Source organism: Callithrix jacchus, chromosome 11, assembly GCF_049354715.1.
Source record: "Callithrix jacchus isolate 240 chromosome 11, calJac240_pri, whole genome shotgun sequence".
In the NCBI taxonomy this organism is placed as follows: domain Eukaryota; kingdom Metazoa; phylum Chordata; class Mammalia; order Primates; family Cebidae; genus Callithrix; species Callithrix jacchus.
Window position 1 is genome coordinate 42,222,476 of NC_133512.1, and position 18,060 is coordinate 42,240,535.

At 37.4% G+C, this 18,060-nt stretch overlaps 1 protein-coding gene across 13 annotated transcripts in view; it reads left to right on the top strand.

Moving 5' to 3' along the window:
- Positions 1 to 18,060, top strand: part of CRPPA (CDP-L-ribitol pyrophosphorylase A) — a 337,573-nt gene that overhangs the window by 172,199 nt on the left and 147,314 nt on the right. For all 13 annotated transcript variants that reach the window (XR_008473356.2, XM_054237213.2, XM_002751545.7 and 10 more), the window contains 2 exons: positions 1,069 to 1,161; positions 1,615 to 1,707. Coding sequence is in view for 12 of the 13 variants with exons in the window: in XM_054237213.2 (XP_054093188.1) it covers positions 1,069 to 1,161; positions 1,615 to 1,707 (186 nt within the window). In the remaining variant the exon portion in view is untranslated. The remainder of the gene's footprint in view (positions 1 to 1,068; positions 1,162 to 1,614; positions 1,708 to 18,060) is intronic.

Consider the following 18,060-nt stretch of genomic DNA (forward strand, 5'->3'; position numbering starts at 1 on the left):
TAAAGCATTCTAAATGTAATACCAGTATGAATCACTGAAATGTGATTTCCTGTGGAATTAATATAGCAAGGATATCACATATTCCTTGTCTAGAAATTCTTAAGTTTTTGTTCATATTGTTATAATAGAAAAATCTTGAAACAAGCTAATTAGAATATTAAGTTATATGGAATAGAAATCTTTGTAGGAAAGTTTGTGTAATATGTGTTCTTTTCTAAATCTAATTTGGGACTACTTGTGGCAGTGAGCTCTCTGACAGTTTTTTAAGGATAGTCTATGTAGTTTAAGACTTCTCTCACTTATATTGTTGTGATGATTTCTTACTCCTTTCCCCACTTCTAGTCATTTCATGTTTAGTGAAGTCTATTCCTTGTATTAAAACTGTTATTTGGCCGGGCGTGGTGGCTCAAGCCTGTAATCCCAGCACTTTGGGAGGCCGAGGCGGGTGGATCACGAGGTCAAGAGATCGAGACTATCCTGGTCAATATGGTGAAACCCCATCTCTACTAAAAATACAAAAAAATTAGCTGGGCATGGTGGCACGTGCCTGTAATCCCAGCTATGAATCCTCAGGAGGCTGAGGCAGGAGAATTGCTCAAACCCAGGAGGCGGAGATCGCGCCATTGCACTCCAGCCTGGGTAACAAGAGCGAAGCTTCGTCTCAAAAACAAAAAAAACCTGTTATTTAATATGCCTCTGGGTACCTGCAATTATCCCTCTCTCTTTTAGTCCTTCAACACGTTCTTCAATATTTAGTCTTCAACATGTTCTTTAATATTTATTTGTATAAGATAAACAAGACTACTAGGAGTATAATCTGTGTGTGTCTACATTTTTTTCCTATCTGAAACAATTTTCTGTACCCTTGTTAGCTAAAACATGCATTATTGATAGCCTAGTTCAAATGACTTCTTGATAACCTGATGAACTTCAGCTTGTATTACTTTTTTAAAAATATATGATCCTTGGCTTTATGTGCCTCTCCTCTAGCAATTATGTGCTTCTTTGTAACAAAGATGTTTATGTTTGGTCTAATTTGTGAATTCATTTCTGTTTTTTTCCTACTAGCATGTAAAAGTCACATCTGAGGCTCTGTGTCATGCTGGCAGAGATCTTCAGCAAATCATCCTAGATCAGTGCTACAATTTTGTTTGTGTGAATGTAAGTCAATTTAAGTGATTGAAAGCACTTGAGGATATGAACAAATGTAATGTGGAAGAGAACTGATTTGATTCTTAAAATATTTATATATGAGATTTTGATGAGTTATTTTGTGTGTTTTTGGAGATTTTTTATCTTTGAAAGAGAAATAATAGTTTTAACAAGCTAAATCCCATAATGAGAACAGTGATATTTTGGACAATATTGTCAGTTTTCTGTTTTGTATCTGATCTAAAGTACATAATAAGGAAGACACAGGTTTGACTCAATTGGTAGATGAAATTTTGACATGCATAACTTTATGGATATCCTTTAAAATTACTTATAAATTGAAAACTAAGCTTGATAAATATTTTGAATGTTATGCAGAATCTCTTCATTTTTTGTCTTGAATTAACTTTTAAGTCATTTAAAAATGTCTTCTCATATTCTTTTATTTTTCTGGTCTTTTAGGTTATGACTTCTGATCTTCAAGAAACCCAGAAGTTACTGAGCATACTTGAAGAAAGTCATCTTTCCATTTTATATCCTGTTGTTGTTGTTTCAGTAAGTGAAATCATTGCAGATTTTCTCAAATTTATGCTTCCTTCTTTGTAACTAATGTATGTATTTTTAAAAACTTGATCCAACTGAGAGCATTAACTGAAACTCAAAAGAAACTCTTCTTTGTGGATTCCTCTGCTTACTCTCTTGCTATGACTTCTGTGACTGAATACCTTTATTATTGCAATCATTTGGTTGAATTGACAGGTTTGGAAATCTTTTTCAACCCAGCAGCCAATTTCATTTTTTTTCCTGCACAAAAAATTTCATAGTATTCAGCTTAAGTCAACTGGTTGTTTGGATAATATAAAATAGTTTTATTTAACATATTATCAGAATACTATTAGGGAAGCATTCCAGTTGTTAATGTGAGGGGAAAAAACCTAGTAGAAGAAAACTGGTTCTTGGGTTGTTTGATTTTCTGTGTTCCAATGAAAGCAAAAGTAGAACAAGTAGCAAATAAAAAAGAATTCCTAGAAGAATGGCCTATAAAAATTTTGGAGAGATTTTTCCATGAAAATCTAAAAGTATATGTTTAGTGCAGAATTCATTTGATTAGCCTGTTAAACTATATAGCGGAGGGAACTATCAGAGAGTAAAGTTGGGAAGGAACAGAATCAGAGCCCAAAGCCCTCTAAATTGGCTGAGGAGCAGAATCTATAGTTAGTAGCATTTTGCTGTGTGAAGGGGTTCCAGACATTAAATTCTCTGAAAAGCGTAGCAACTGCCAAGTTTCTAAAGCTCAGGCCCATCCCATAGTGTGGGAATGTAATTCTTTTCTGGTAAGGTTAATGATAATAAGATAATTTGCAATATAAGTAACTTAACTGAGTAATGCAACTAGTAACAAGTTAGCATCTGCAACTAACTAGGAGATATAGTTAATTCAGTGGCCTCTTTATTTAGTCATATATCATAAAGGTAACTTTCATAGTTGCATGTCGTTATTAAAACCCAAGGTTCTTATGTAATTGATCTTCATACAACACAGATGCTTCTGTTGAGCTTTTTAGGAACAATATGGAATATATCCATTGTTGGAAGCCTCTGAGGCTCTGTAGGATAGAGGTAAGTTCAGAGTTCTGTGTTTGGCCTTTTATTCCTCTCTCCACGTTTACTCGCTTAGAAATCTTATTTTTCCATGTTCCCAGATATGCTGATGAGGCCATCAGTGTAGTGAATTAAAAGTCTATATGCTAAAATATTGTAAAATGTTTATTTTATATTGGGATATTATCCTTTTATAATACTTGAATGCAGGCATACTTCAGTTTCTTGCACTCTGAAGATACATGTTTACAAACTGAAGTTTTGTGGCAAGCCTGTGTCTAGCAAGTGTTGGTACATTTTTCCACAGTGTATGCTCAGTTCATGTCTCTATCACAACTTGGTAATTCTTACAATATTTAAAAATTTTTCATCATTACAATCGCTGCTGTGGTCGTCTGTGATCAGTGATCTTTGATATTACTGTTACTGTGTTGGAGCACTGCAAATCACATCTGTGTAAGATGGCAGGCTTAACTGATGAATGTGTATGTTCTGATTGCTCTTCTGACCAGCTGTTTCCTCATCTCTCTCCTTATCTTTGAGACTCCCTATTCACTGAAACACAACAATATTGAAATCAGGCCAATTAATAACCCTACAATGACCCCTACATGGTCAAGTGAAAGGAATAGTCCTGTGTCTGTCACTTTCAGTCAAAAGCTACAAAGCCTACAGAGCAAGGCCCTAATTCCCTTCAATTCTGTGAAGACTGTGGAAAGTGAAGAAGTTCCAGAAGAGTTTGAAGCTAGAAGAAGTTTATTTATGTGGTTTAAAGAAAGAATTGTCTTTATAACAGAAAAATGGGGGATGAAACAGCAAGTGCTGATGTTGAGGCTGCACCACATTATCCAGATAAGCTAGCTGAGATAATTGATGAACACAGCAATGCTAAATGTGAGATTTTTCAATGTAGATGAGACACTTCTACTGGATAAACATGCCAGTGTGGGGGCTTTTATGGACAGAGGAGAAGTCAATGCCTGGCTTCAGATGATAGACTGACACTTCTTAGGAGCTAATGCACCTAGTGACTTTAAGTTGAAGGCAGTGCTCACTTAGCATTCTCAAAATCCTAGGACCCTTAAGAATTATTCTAAGTCTATTCTCTGTGCTCTGTAAATAGAACAAAACCTGGATGACAGCACATCTGTTTACAGCATGGTTTACTGAATATTTTAAGCCCGCTTTTGAGACTTACTGCTCAGAAACAAAGATTCCTTCAAAATACTTTTCAAAAAACTGCTTATTGATAATGTACCTAGTTACCCAAGATCTTTGATGGAGATGTATCAGAAGATGAATGTTGCTCTTTGTCTGCTAACACAACATTTATTCATCAGCTCATAAATCAAGGAGTCATTTAGATTTTCATTTCTCATTTTTGAAGAAATACCTGGTGTAAGGCTGTCACTGTCCTAGATAGATTCCTCTGATGGATCTGTGCAAAGTAAATTGAAAACCTTCTGGAAAGGATTCACCCTGCTAGTTGCCATTAGGTACATTCATGATTCATGGGGGATCTAATGTTAATCGGAGTTTTGAAGACTTGATTCAACCCTCATGGAAGACTTGGAGGCATGTGACTTCACCGGAGGAAGTAACTGCTGATGTGGTAGCAATAGCAAGAGAAAAGAAGTGGAGTCTGAAGATAGACTGAATTGTTCTAATCTCATAAAACGTTGATGGATAAGGAGTTGCTTCTTATGGATGAGCAAAGAGAAAGTGGTTTCTTGAGATGGAATCTAATTCTGGGGAAGATACTGTAAATGTTTAAATGACAATGAAGGATTGAGAATATTATAGAAACTTAGTTGATAAAGCAGTGGCAGAGTTTGAGAAGGTTAAGTCCAGTTTTGAAAGCAGTTCTGTTTTGGTCAAATGCTATCAAACAGCATCCCATACTACATAGAAATTTTTGGGAGAAAAAGGATCACTCTAGGCGGTGAACTATGTTGTCTTATTTTAAGAAATTGCTGTATCCGGCCGACCTTTGGCTACCACCACCCTCAACAGTCAGCAGTCATTACACCAGCAAGAAGATTAGGATTCACTGAAGGATTAGATAGTAATTAGGATTTTTAGCAATACACCATTTTAATTTAAGATATGTACATTATTTTTTAGTTATGCTACTGTATACTTATTGAACAATAGTATAATGTAAATCTGACTTTTTGTGCCACTGAAAATTAAATTTCATGTGACTTACTTTATTGTGAAATTTGCCTTACTAGCTTCAGCAGCCTGGAGCAAAACTCCCAATATTTTTGAGGTATGCCTCTTACTTTCCCATTGCATTGGCAGACTTAGCATGATGATATTATTATGAGCATTATTTAATAGAAAAATGTGTAACTAGTTTATATTTAGAATCTGTATCCATAAGGATGGAGCAAATAAATAGAAAGGGTATTGTAAGTAATGCTGGCTTCTTGGATGGAGAGGCAAGTGAATAACGTCTGAGTATTTGAATTGTCCTGTCAATGATTGTGAGTATGACTGATCAGGCTTCATCGTTTTTTCTTCTGATGTCACTTTCACCAAAAATGGCCAGAAACAAATTTCAGTTTTCCTATTAATCAAAATTGAGCAGAACATTTCAAATGCATAGCAATTTAATAGATGTATGAAAAATATGATAATTATAAAATAAGACATAAATCTAGATACATCAGTTTGCTCATTAGTAAGAGGAAAAACTATTAATACACATACATACATAGTGTTTACATGTGCAGATTCATATGCAGACATGTATACATACATGTTTGTAATTGGAAAATTACATACCAGACACTTCAGAGGCTACAGTGTTCTCTTTCATTCTGTCTGAATTAACTTTTCTGGAAGATTAAACCAAGAAAAATGTCTTACCACAAGCTTTTTATTTTTTTTATAAATAAGACTTTTGTTAACTTTAAATTATGAAAAGAATGGTCAAAAGGAGTGTGATCACTTGCTTCCCTAAACAATTAGCTTTTATTCATCAGAAAATATATTACAAAATGACATCAAAGTTATAGAAAAATATGTCCATTTTGATTTTTGAGTTATGTGATTCCACAGATATCGCATGCATTTATTGTAAATATTTAAAGGCCTATTTTGTCTTGGCTGAGATGTACAGTGGTTTACAGTGGTTGTTCTTATGCAAGGGTCATCAACTTCCAATTTCAGTTCATCTGAAGAGTGGAAGGCTTAGCAGGAATGAGTCACATGCAAAGTAAAATTGTGGTTATTAGCCATTTATGAGGTTTTTCTTTTTTTTTTTTTTTTTTTTTTTTTTTTTTTTTTAATTTTTTATTGGATTATAGGTTTTGGGGTACATGAGCAGAGCATGCAAGACAGTTGCGTAGGTACACACATGGCAGTGTGCTTTTCTTTTCTTCTCCCCTTCACCCACATTTGGCATTTCTCCCCAGGCTATCCCTCCCCACCTCCCCCTCCCACTGGCCCTCCCCTTTTCCCCCCAATAGACCCCAGTGTTTAGTACTCCCCTTTCTGTGTCCATGTGTTCTCATTTTTCATCACCCACATATGAGTGAGAATATGCGGTGTTTCATTTTCTGTTCTTGTGTCAGTTTGCTGAGGATGATGTTTTCCAGATTCATCCATGTCCCTACAAACGACACGAACTCATCATTTCTGATTGCTGCATAATATTCCATGGTGTATATGTGCCACATTTTTCCAATCCAGTCTATTATCAATGGGCATTTGGGTTGATTCCAGGTCTTTGCTATTGTAAACAGTGCTGCAATGAACATTCGTGTACATGTGTCCTTATAGTAGAACGATTTATAGTCTTTTGGATATATACCCAGTAATGGGATTGCTGGGTCAAATGGAATTTCTATTTCTAAGGCCTTGAGGAATCGCCACACCGTCTTCCACAATGGTTGAACTAATTTACACTCCCACCAACAGTGTAAAAGTGTTCCTTTTTCTCCACATCCTCTCCAGCATCTGTTGTCTCCAGATTTTTTAATGATCGCCATTCTAACTGGCGTGAGATGGTATCTCAATGTGGTTTTGATTTGCATCTCTCTGATGACCAGTGACGATGAGCATTTTTTCATATGATTGTTGGCCTCATATATGTCTTCTTTCGTAAAGTATCTGTTCATATCCTTTGCCCACTTTTGAATGGGCTTGTTTGTTTTTTTCCTGTAAATCTGCTTGAGTTCTTTGTAAATTCTGGATATCAGCCCTTTGTCAGATGGGTAGACTGCGAAAATTTTTTCCCATTCTGTTGGTTGCCGATCCACTCTAGTGACTGTTTCTTTTGCCGTGCAGAAGCTGTGGAGTTTCATTAGGTCCCATTTGTCTATTTTGGCTTTTGTTGCCAATGCTTTTGGTGTTTTGTTCATGAAGTCCTTGCCTACTCCTATGTCCTGGATAGTTTTGCCTAGATTTCCTTCTAGGGTTTTTATGGTGCCAGGTCTTATGTTTAAGTCTTTAATCCATCTGGAGTTAATTTTAGTGTAAGGTGTCAGGAAGGGGTCCAGTTTCTGCTTTCTGCACATGGCTAGCCAGTTTTCCCAACACCATTTGTTAAACATGGAATCCTTGCCCCATTGCTTGTTTTTGTCAGGTTTATCAAAGATTGTATAGTTGTATGTATGTTGTGTTGCCTCCGGTGCCTCTGTTTTGTTCCATTGGTCTATATCTCTGTTTTGGTACCAGTACCATGCTGTTTTGATTACTGTAGCCTTGTAGTATAGTTTGAAATCCGGTAGTGTGATGCCCCCCGCTGTGTTCTTTTTGCTTAGAATTGACTTGGCTATGCGGGCTCTCTTTTGGTTCCATATGAAGTTCATGGTGGTTTTTTCCAGTTCTGTGAAGAAAGTCAATGGTAGCTTGATGGGGATAGCGTTGATTCTGTAAATTACTTTTGGCAGTATAGCCATTTTCACGATGTTAATTCTTCCTAACCATGAACATGGAATGTTTCTCCATCTGTTTGTGTCCTCTCTGATTTCGTTGAGCAGTGGTTTGTAGTTCTCCTTGAAGAGGTCCCTTACGTTCCTTGTGAGTTGTATTCCAAGGTATTTTATTCTTTTTGTAGCAATTGCGAATGGCAGTTCGCTCTTGATTTGGCTTTCTTTAAGTCTGTTATTGGTGTAGACGAATGCTTGTGATTTTTGCACATTGATTTTATATCCTGAGACTTTGCTGAAGTTGTTTGTCAGTTTCAGGAGTTTTTGGGCTGAGGTGATGGGGTCTTCTAGGTATACTATCATGTCGTCTGCAAATAGAGACAATTTGGCTTCCACCTTTCCTATTTGAATACCCTTTATTTCTTTTTCTTGCCTGATTGCTCTGGCTAGAACTTCCAGTACTATATTGAATAGGAGTGGTGAGAGAGGGCATCCTTGTCTAGTACCAGATTTCAAAGGGAATGCTTCCAGTTTTTGCCCATTCAGTATGATATTGGCTGTTGGTTTGTCATAAATAGCTTTTATTACTTTGAGATACGTTCCATCGATACCGAGTTTATTGAGGGTTTTTAGCATAAAGGGCTGTTGAATTTTGTCAAATGCCTTCTCTGCGTCAATTGAGATAATCATGTGGTTTTTGTTTTTGGTTCTGTTTATGTGGTGAATTACGTTGATAGACTTGCGTATGTTGAACCAGCCTTGCATCCCTGGGATGAATCCTACTTGATCATGATGAATAAGTTTTTTGATTTGCTGTTGCAATCGGCTTGCCAATATTTTATTGAAGATTTTTGCATCTATGTTCATCATGGATATTGGCCTGAAGTTTTCTTTTCTTGTTGGGTCTCTGCCGGGTTTTGGTATCAGGATGATGTTGGTCTCATAAAATGATTTGGGAAGGATTCCCTCTTTTTGGATTGTTTGAAATAGTTTTAGAAGGAATGGTACCAGCTCCTCCTTGTGTGTCTGGTAGAATTCGGCTGTGAACCCATCTGGACCTGGGCTTTTTTTGTGAGGTAGGCTCTTAATTGCTGCCTCAACTTCAGACCTTGTTATTGGTCTATTCATAGTTTCAACTTCCTCCTGGTTTAGGCTTGGGAGGACACAGGAGTCCAGGAATTCATCCATTTCTTCCAGGTTTACTAGTTTATGTGCATAGAGTTGTTTGTAATATTCTCTGATGATGGTTTGAATTTCTGTGGAATCTGTGGTGATTTCCCCTTTATCATTTTTTATTGCATCTATTTGGTTGTTCTCTTTTATTTTTAATCAATCTGGCTAGTGGTCTGTCTATTTTGTTGATCTTTTCAAAAAACCAGCTCTTGGATTTATTGATTTTTTGAAGGGTTTTTCGTGTCTCAATCTCCTTCAGCTCAGCTCTGATCTTAGTAATTTCTTGTCTTCTGCTGGGTTTTGAGTTTTTTTGATCTTGCTCCTCTAGCTCTTTCAATTTTGACGATAGGGTGTCAATTTTGGATCTCTCCATTCTCCTCATATGGGCACTTATTGCTATATACTTTCCTCTAGAGACTGCTTTAAATGTGTCCCAGAGGTTCTGGCACGTTGTGTCTTCATTCTCATTGGTTTCGAAGAACTTCTTTATTTCTGCCTTCATTTCGTTGTTTACCCAGTCAACATTCAAGAGCCAGTTGTTCAGTTTCCATGAAGCTGTGCGGTTCTGGGTCGGTTTCTGAATTCTGAGTTCTAACTTGATTGCACTATGGTCTGAGAGGCTGTTTGTTATGATTTCAGTTGTTTTGCATTTGTTGAGCAGTGCTTTACTTCCAATTATGTGGTCAATTTTAGAGTAGGTGTGATGTGGTGCTGAGAAGAATGTGTATTCTGTGGATTTGGGGTGAAGAGTTCTGTAAATGTCCACCAGGTTTGCTTGCTCCAGGTCTGAGTTCAAGCCCTGGGTATCCTTGTTGATTTTCTGTCTGGTTGATCTGTCTAGTATTGACAGTGGAGTGTTAAAGTCTCCCACTATTATTGTGTGGGAGTCTAAGTCCTTCTGTAAGTCATTAAGAACTTGCCTTATGTATCTGGGTGCTCCTGTGTTGGGTCCATATATGTTTAGGATCGTTAGCTCTTCTTGTTGTATCGATCCTTTTACCATTATGTAATGGCCTTCTTTGTCTCTTTTGATCTTTGTTGCTTTAAAGTCTATTTTATCAGAGATGAGAATTGCAACTCCTGCTTTTTTTTGCTTTCCATTAGCTTGGTAAATCTTCCTCCATCCCTTTATTTTGAGCCTTTGTGTATCCTTGCATGTGAGATGGGTTTCCTGGATACAGCACACTGATGGGTTTTGGATTTTTATCCAATTTGCCAGTCTGTGTCTTTTGATTGGTGCATTTAGTCCATTTACATTTAGGGTTAATATTGTTATGTGTGAATTTGATACTGCCATTTTGATTCTAAGTGGCTGTTTTGCCTGTTAGTTGTTGTAGATTCTTCATTATGTTGAAGCTCTTTAGCATTCAGTGTGATTTTGGAATGGCTGGTACTGATTGATCCTTTCTATATGTAGTGCCTCTTTTAGGAGCTCTTGTAAAGCAGGCCTGGTGGTGACAAAATCTCTGAGTACTTGCTTGTTCGCAAAGGATTTTATTCTTCCTTCACTTCTGAAGCTCAGTTTGGCTGGATATGAAATTCTGGGTTGAAAGTTCTTTTCTTTAAGAATGTTGAATATTGGCCCCCACTCTCTTCTGGCTTGTAGTGTTTCTGCCGAGAGATCTGCTGTGAGTCTGATGGGCTTCCCTTTGTGGGTGACCCGACCTTTCTCTCTGGCTGCCCTTAGTATTCTCTCCTTTATTTCAACCCTGTTGAATCTGACGATTATGTGCCTTGGGGTTGCTCTTCTTGTGGAATATCTTTGTGGTGTTCTCTGTATTTCCTGCAATTGAGTGTTGGCTTGTCTTGCTAGGTGGGGGAAATTTTCCTGGATGATGTCCTGAAGAGTATTTTCCAGCTGGGATTCATTCTCTTCGTCCCCTTCTGGTACACCTATCAAACGTAGGTTAGGTCTTTTCACATAGTCCCACATTTCTTGGAGACTTTGTTCATTCCTTTTTGCGCTTTTTTCTCTGAGCTTGGTTTCTCGTTTTATTTCATTGAGTTGGTCTTCGACTTCAGATATTCTTTCTTCTGCTTGGTCAATTCGGCTATTGAAACTTGCGTTTGCTTCGCGAAGTTCTCGTATTGTGTTTTTCAGCTCCTTTAATTCATTCATATTCCTCTCTAAGGTATCCATTCTTGTTATCATTTCCTCGAATCTTTTTTCAAATCTTTTTTCAAGGTTCTTAGTTTCTTTGCATTGATTTAATACATGATCTTTTAGCTCACAAAAGTTTCTCATTATCCATCTTCTGAAGTCTAATTCCATCATTTCGTCACAGTCATTCTCCGTCCAGCTTTGTTCCCTTGCTGGTGAGGAGTCTTGGTCCTTTCTAGGAGGCGATGTGTTCTGGTTTCGGGTGTTTTCCTCCTTTTTGCGCTGGTTTCTTCCCATCTTTGTGGATTTGTCCGCTGGTCGTCTGCGTAGTTGCTGACTTTTCGTTTGGGTCTCTGAGTGGACACCCAGAATGTTGATGATGAAGTATTTCTGTTGCTTGGTTTTCCTTCTACCAGTCTAGCCCCTTCGCTGTACGACTGTTGAGGTCCGCTCCAGACCCTGCTTGTCTGGGGTGCACCTCTAGTAGCCGTGGCACAGCGAGGGATGCTACCAGTTTCTTTTTCTGCTCTCTTTGTCCCAGGATGATGCCTGCCTAATGACAGTCTTTTGGATATAGAGGGGTCAGGGAGCTGCTTGAGGAGACAGTTTGTACTTTATAGGGGTTTAATTGCTGAGCTGTGCACTCTGTTGTTCATTCAGGGCTGTTAGGCTGCTATGTTTGATTCTGCTGCAACACAGCTCATTAAACAACCCTTTTTTTTTCTCAAATGCTCTGTGTTGAGGGGTTTGGGCTTTATTTTTGGATGTCCGATCAGGTGTCCTGCCCAGCTCAAAGGCAGACTAGCCACTGTTTGGCTGCCGAGGCTCCGCCCTGCTGTTGTGTGATTCGCGCTGTTCCTGCCGGCTCTGCTGTGGTCTCCGCCACGCCCTGCGGCGGAGTCTCTTCGTTGTAGCCTGTTGCCTCAGCAATGGCAGGCTGCGTCAGCAGTGGGCATGTATCTCAGTAGGGACGGGTTGCCTCGGCAACGGCTGGCTGCGTCAGCAGTGGGCGTGTATCTCAGTTGGGGCGGGTTGCCTCGGCAACGGCTGGCTGCCTCAGCAGTGGGCGTGTATATCAGTTGGGGCAGGTTGCCTCGGTAGTGGTGGACGCCCCTCCCCCACAGAGCGTCTCGGACCGTCTGCCCGGGTTAGTTTGAAATCGCGGTTTTGTTCGTCCCACTGGGTATCCCAAACGATCTGTCCCTGCAATCCCCTGGGCTGGGCTACTGTGCAAGTCTCGTTCAGTCTCAACTCCAGCCCTCTCAAGTCTCAGGTTGCCGGTTCAACAAGGCACCTGGACAAGCGCGCCCTGTGGGGATTGCTGGGTAGGGCCGGCCGCCGCCGCCCCGGCTGCCAGCTTCGCCAGGCAGACCTACTGCCTGGCGTCCCGTGTCTTTTTATACTTGGGAGTTTCCCTGTTCTGTGGGCAACAAAGATCAGTCTGGAAATGCAGCACTGACTCACCGTTTGCGAATTCAACGCGGGCTCCAATCCTGGGTTGTTCTCACAGCGCCATCTTGAGTCCCCTCCCATCGAGGTTTTTCAATAGACTAGTTAAGGTTATCATTTGCAATGTCACCACAGATATTAAAGAAAAATGAGGCTGAATGTCAACTTAGGTGGGCATTTGGCAAAAACAACATTGGGTTAGGTTTAAGTGGTAGAAATTTGTTTCATGCTACAATACTGATGAAACCTCCAGTGTCCCTTACATTCTCAAGTATATAAAAATACTTTGGAGTTCCCTGTTATCTGTCATTCAGTAAATATTCTAAAGGGGCTTGTAACTTTGAACCTCATCCATGTTATTTCTCTTGGAAGAAGTCAAGGAGTGAATGAATAGTTAATGGTGCTTGGTTCTTGGTATGTTGGTATCTAGCATAATTAGATTTTATTTTAGATTTTGCAGAGGTCTTGAGTACATGAAGATCAATTTTTTGGCTCTTATGAAAAGCGAAATGGGCTAGAAATTAATGTGGGAAGTTTTTGTTAAGCTAAGATAAACTGGCACAAGTAAGAGGCTACTATTCTAAGATCCACTTTTAGAAGGAAACAACTTTCACCATGAAGAACAGAAAAAAAAATTGAGACTTTGTTTTAAAAAGAACTAAGATATTTATTAATATTTATTAAAATAGTCATATTCTTAATAATCCTTTAGGGTATGTTTGCAAAGTTATGCTTTTTGTATAGTCTTGTGGACATTATATAAGCATATGTTTTGATATGCTTCATTTCAAGTGGTTATTGTCTGATTGAGACAGGATCTCACTCTGTTACTTAGGCTGGAGTACAGTGGTATGATCATAACTCAGTGCATCCTCTATCTCCCAGGCTCAAGTGATCCTCCTGCCTTGGTCTCCCAAGTAGGTAGGAGTACAGGTGCACACCACCTTTCCTGGCTAATTTTTAAAATTTTTAGTAGAATGGGGTCTTGCTATGCTGCCCAGACTGGTCTTGAACTCCTGAGCTCAAGCAGTCTTTCCACCTTGGCCTCCCAAAGTATTACGATTACGGATGTGGCCACATCACCCAGCCTTCGGGTGGTTATTTTTGCAAAAATATTTTTGGGGTACTTCAACATTTCCAAAAATATTGATTATTAGTCCTTTGATATTAGAAATAATTTTGGAGCATCTCTTTGGTCATTATTCTCATTTATTTTTATATGTTTTAAGTAGGCTTCTTTCAGGAAGTTTTCATTTTTATAGTATTTATCATAATTTAAGGACTCTGCCAGTATTGACCCCCTTAATAAAATATTTATCTTTTGGTAGATGTAACTTTATTTTGTAATTATATTGAACTATCAGAATTCTACACATTTTTACCATCATCTAGTCTATTAGTCTGTTTTCACACTGCGGTAAAGATACTACCCTAGAAAGGGCAACCTATAAACAAAGGAAGTTTAATTCTTACAGTTCTGCATGGCTGGTAAGTCTTCAGGAAACTTAAAATCATGGTAGAAGGGGAAGCAGGCACCTTCTTCCAAAGGTGACAGGTGAGAGAAGAATGAAGGAGGAACTTCCAAACACTCATAAAACCATTATATCTCGTGCGAGCTCACTATCATGAGAACAGCACAGGGCAAACCACCCCCATCATCCAATCCCCTCCCTTCCTTGACATATGAGGCTTACAGGTCCCTTCTTCGACACATGGGAATAACAATTCGAGGTGAGATTTCAGTGGGGACAGAAAGCCAAACCATATTCTGTAGATACTGGTAATATTGATTACTTGAGGTAAAATAGATTTCAATGTTAGGTGGCCTAAAATTGTTGGGTGGGTCATATTATAAATATTCTGTTCTTAATGAATCTGTGTATGTTAGTATGACATTTATGATTCTATGAAATCTTTTAACTGTGAGCTTTTAGAAATGCATAGCCTGATAACAAACACACCTTATACTAGGAGAATACTCTGTACTTAGGTGAAAATATTATTTGTTATTAGAGACTGGTCAGCATAAAGGAATTTTGCAAGTTTAGATCCTTTGTCTTAACAAGAAATCTAATGCTACAAACCACACTTTCTTTTATAAAAATAAAATTGGATCAGATTATGTTTGAAACTTTTTTCATATGTGATTTCTCTAAATGCTTAGTCTATACTCTATTGTCGAGGAGCTCAGGTTTTGCCCTGATTTGATTGGAGTGACGGTTAGCCTTCTGTTCCTTGCATGTAGGAGCATGTGTAGTATTGCTACCACCTCTGTCAGATTATATCTCTAAAAAGATTAAATGTTTGTTTGTTTGGGACCTTTCACACAAGATGTGAACACGGGACATAGCCAGTTCTCTCTTTTTTACTCTATACGTGTTTTTGTTTATTAAGTAATGATGAAAAAATGCCTAGAAAAGTGAAGTAATATAGTAAATGTATTGCAGTACTAAAAGATAAATTCATAAAATTTCTAATGTAAAAATCACTTTAAAAATAGATTTTTACATACATTAAACACGATTTGTATGTAGTAAGAATCTTAACTGTAGATTGAGTTCCTTGGTTTTAAGTTAGTGATCAGAGAGCTGTACTTACCCAGTGATGGAGAAAGGAGATTTCAAGAGACAAAACTAACTATATGGTTTTTTTTTAGCAGTATTATGTAAAACCAACTGTAAAACACAAAAAATACCTTCTTGCATCCAAAAAGGAAAATTGGGCTACTTATATATTTGGTTCTGGCAAAGTTTTCTCAAAATATTCTTTGTTACTATCAGATAAATTAGTGGACAATATTTTCTTATTTAAAGCTTTAAAAAAAAAGCAGCAAGTTCACATAATAGGTACCAAATAAGTGTTTAATTGTTAAATGTGGGAAGAAATTGGTAACAAATCCAAGTTCAAAATATAAAGCAAACTCTTTAATTTCACTTGATTAAATAATCACGGTTTCCATAGCAAAAATTTTACTGTAATTATCTAATTACATGAGAGCTCTGCTTTTCTCTGCTTGCATAGACAATGATTTTATTGATGTTTTATGACAGTTAAAAATCTCATAAATTTACTTTAGCTGAAAGCATTAAACTACCAAGGTGAATTTTAATAGTGTGAGAAAAATAACCTTCAAAAGTATCGAGTTCTAGTTCTTAGGAAATAGTTCGACAGATCACAATAAATAATTTTTGAAATACTTGAAAATATTTAATATTTGAGCATGACAGCAAATTAAAAGAAAAACGTCACCATTTACAGTTGGTATTTTCACATCTGGAGAAACTGTTTCCAGAAGGTTCCAAAGCTCACCAGTGGCAGGGCCAGGAACTGAATCAATACTAGTGTATTACAATGTATCCTATATACTTGTTACTTTTATGTTCTCATGAATGTGCTAAGTAATAGCATGGAAAAAGTAAAAATAAACACACATATATGTGTTTAATATTTCTTCTTAATAAAAAAATGACGATTTAGTGTCCTTAGTAGGGACTTGGATGAATCTGGAAACCATCATTCTCAGCAAACTGACACAACAGAAAGCCACACACCGCATGTTCTCACTCATAGGTAGGTGTTGAACAATGAGAACACCTGGACTCAGGAAAAGGAGCATCACACATGGTGGGGGGGCCAGTTGGGGGGAAGGGGGAGACAGCAGGAGGTGAGGAGGGTTGGGAGGGATATCATGGGGAGAAATGCCAGATGCAGTATGCACCTAAAGTAAATTAATTAATTAAAAATAATAATGATTCCTTCTGTGTGCTAATGGCTTCATACTTTAGCTTCATAGAGGGTATTATGCCTTACTGAATCTGTTATAAAAATTGATGATGCTGTTAAATTTAATACCAGATCCCAGGCATATCTTTGCCATCTTTTACTTAACTGCTTGTTTTTCTGTTAACCCTGTTATTACTAGACTAAGAAAATGTGTCTTCAAGGCACAAGTTCATATCAAACAAACGAACTCACTAAATTTTCACTGCATCCATATTAGGTTTACTTTTTATAATGTATTTCAGGTTCCTGATAGTTTACATTTTAAATTAATAATGTGTGTATGTGTGTGTATATATATGTGTGTGTGTAATAACCGGTGATTGAAGAGCAGGGCCAGTCCAAATCCCTATTCCTTTCCTGTTTCAAACTTACTGCTACTGTAGCCTTATGTTATGGATTCTTTTATTTTATTTTATTTTTTGTTAGAAAAACTATACCTTTGTTACATACTGAATTTTTATGTTGGCACTTAAGAGATATTAAAATTTTCTCTTTCAAAGTTGTACACTACTCCCGTGCCAGAAATACCGTGACTTGTTTAAATTCTACACATTTTTTGTTTTCTGCTTTCTTACTTGTGGTAAGTCTCGGGTATTTCCTGTCTAAATCAATAAGAAAACCTAAATAAATACTGGTTAAAAATACCTTTAGAATCTTTATCTCATTGTGGTCATGAATGGATTCATTCATAACACAAAGATGAGGAATGCTGAAATCATTCTACGAGGAGATGTTGAATAGAAAGAATTGACGGTGTTGTAAGTTTTGAGAGATCTTTGCTTATGGCTAAATGGTTAATGAAAAGTTTGTGTTATGGGATATAGAAACTCCCTCAGATTCGTTGTGATGGACATGTAACTGATGTGTAAAGGAATGATCCTCATAGGGCACACCTCTCTACTATTCATTCTTTTAATGAGTAAGTTATTTTCAGATAGAATGGTATTCTGATGCAATATGTGAATAAAACAAACACTGGAGGATTTTGTCTGTTTTACGAGTAAATTTTTTTGGTTAATCACAGAGTTGGTATAGTTTTCTTATGTTGGTCAGATGACCAAGATTGGCAAGATTCTTTCTGAATTTATTTTCCCATGTTATTCTAGTTAATGAGTTTATAAAATTTAAGATGAAATGCGCAGGAGGCAAAATAAATGAAATTCGACTTTGTTAGGCATCTCACATTGATTGCAGCCCTAGGTAAGAAATTTGAACAATTTATGTGGTCATTCAGTTTTTTTAAAAGATGCCTGGCAATTTCTCTCACTTTTTTTGGGGGCCGGGGGTGGCTACTGAATTCTATTTAAGTAATAGAAATGGATGTTAGCTTTAATTTTCATATGCTATTTCTTTACAAAAATGAAACCAGATAATACATTTTCAATATCATTTATGAAAGTTAATGGTTATATTTTGTAATTAATACATAAAATTAATATGATTTGTGCCAAGTCTGGATTTGTTATTATAATTAAAAGGGTTTTACTTCATTTAGAAATTATAACTTGTAAAATGGGCATGGTTACAATACTGAATCTGGAGTTAAGATTTAAGGTACAAGTACTAGGTCTTCAAATAACAGGTGTCTCTTAACCTGTCCAAGTTACTTAATGTTTTTGTACTTTAGTTCAAAATCCTTATATTTAAACAGAGTGGGATGCCTTTGATGGCATCTGAATGGCTGCTGCTGTTTTTTGTTTTTTTGTTTTTTTTTTTTTTTTTTTTTGAGACGAAGTCTCATCCTGTTGCCCAGGCTGGAGTGCAGTTAGCTCGATTTTGGCTTACCATAACCTCTGCCTCCTGATGGAAGCAATTCTCCTGCCTCAGCCTCACAAGTATCTGGGATTACAGGTTCATGCCACCACGCCCAGTTAATTTTTGTATTTTTAGTAGAGACAGGGTTTTACCATGTTGGCCAGG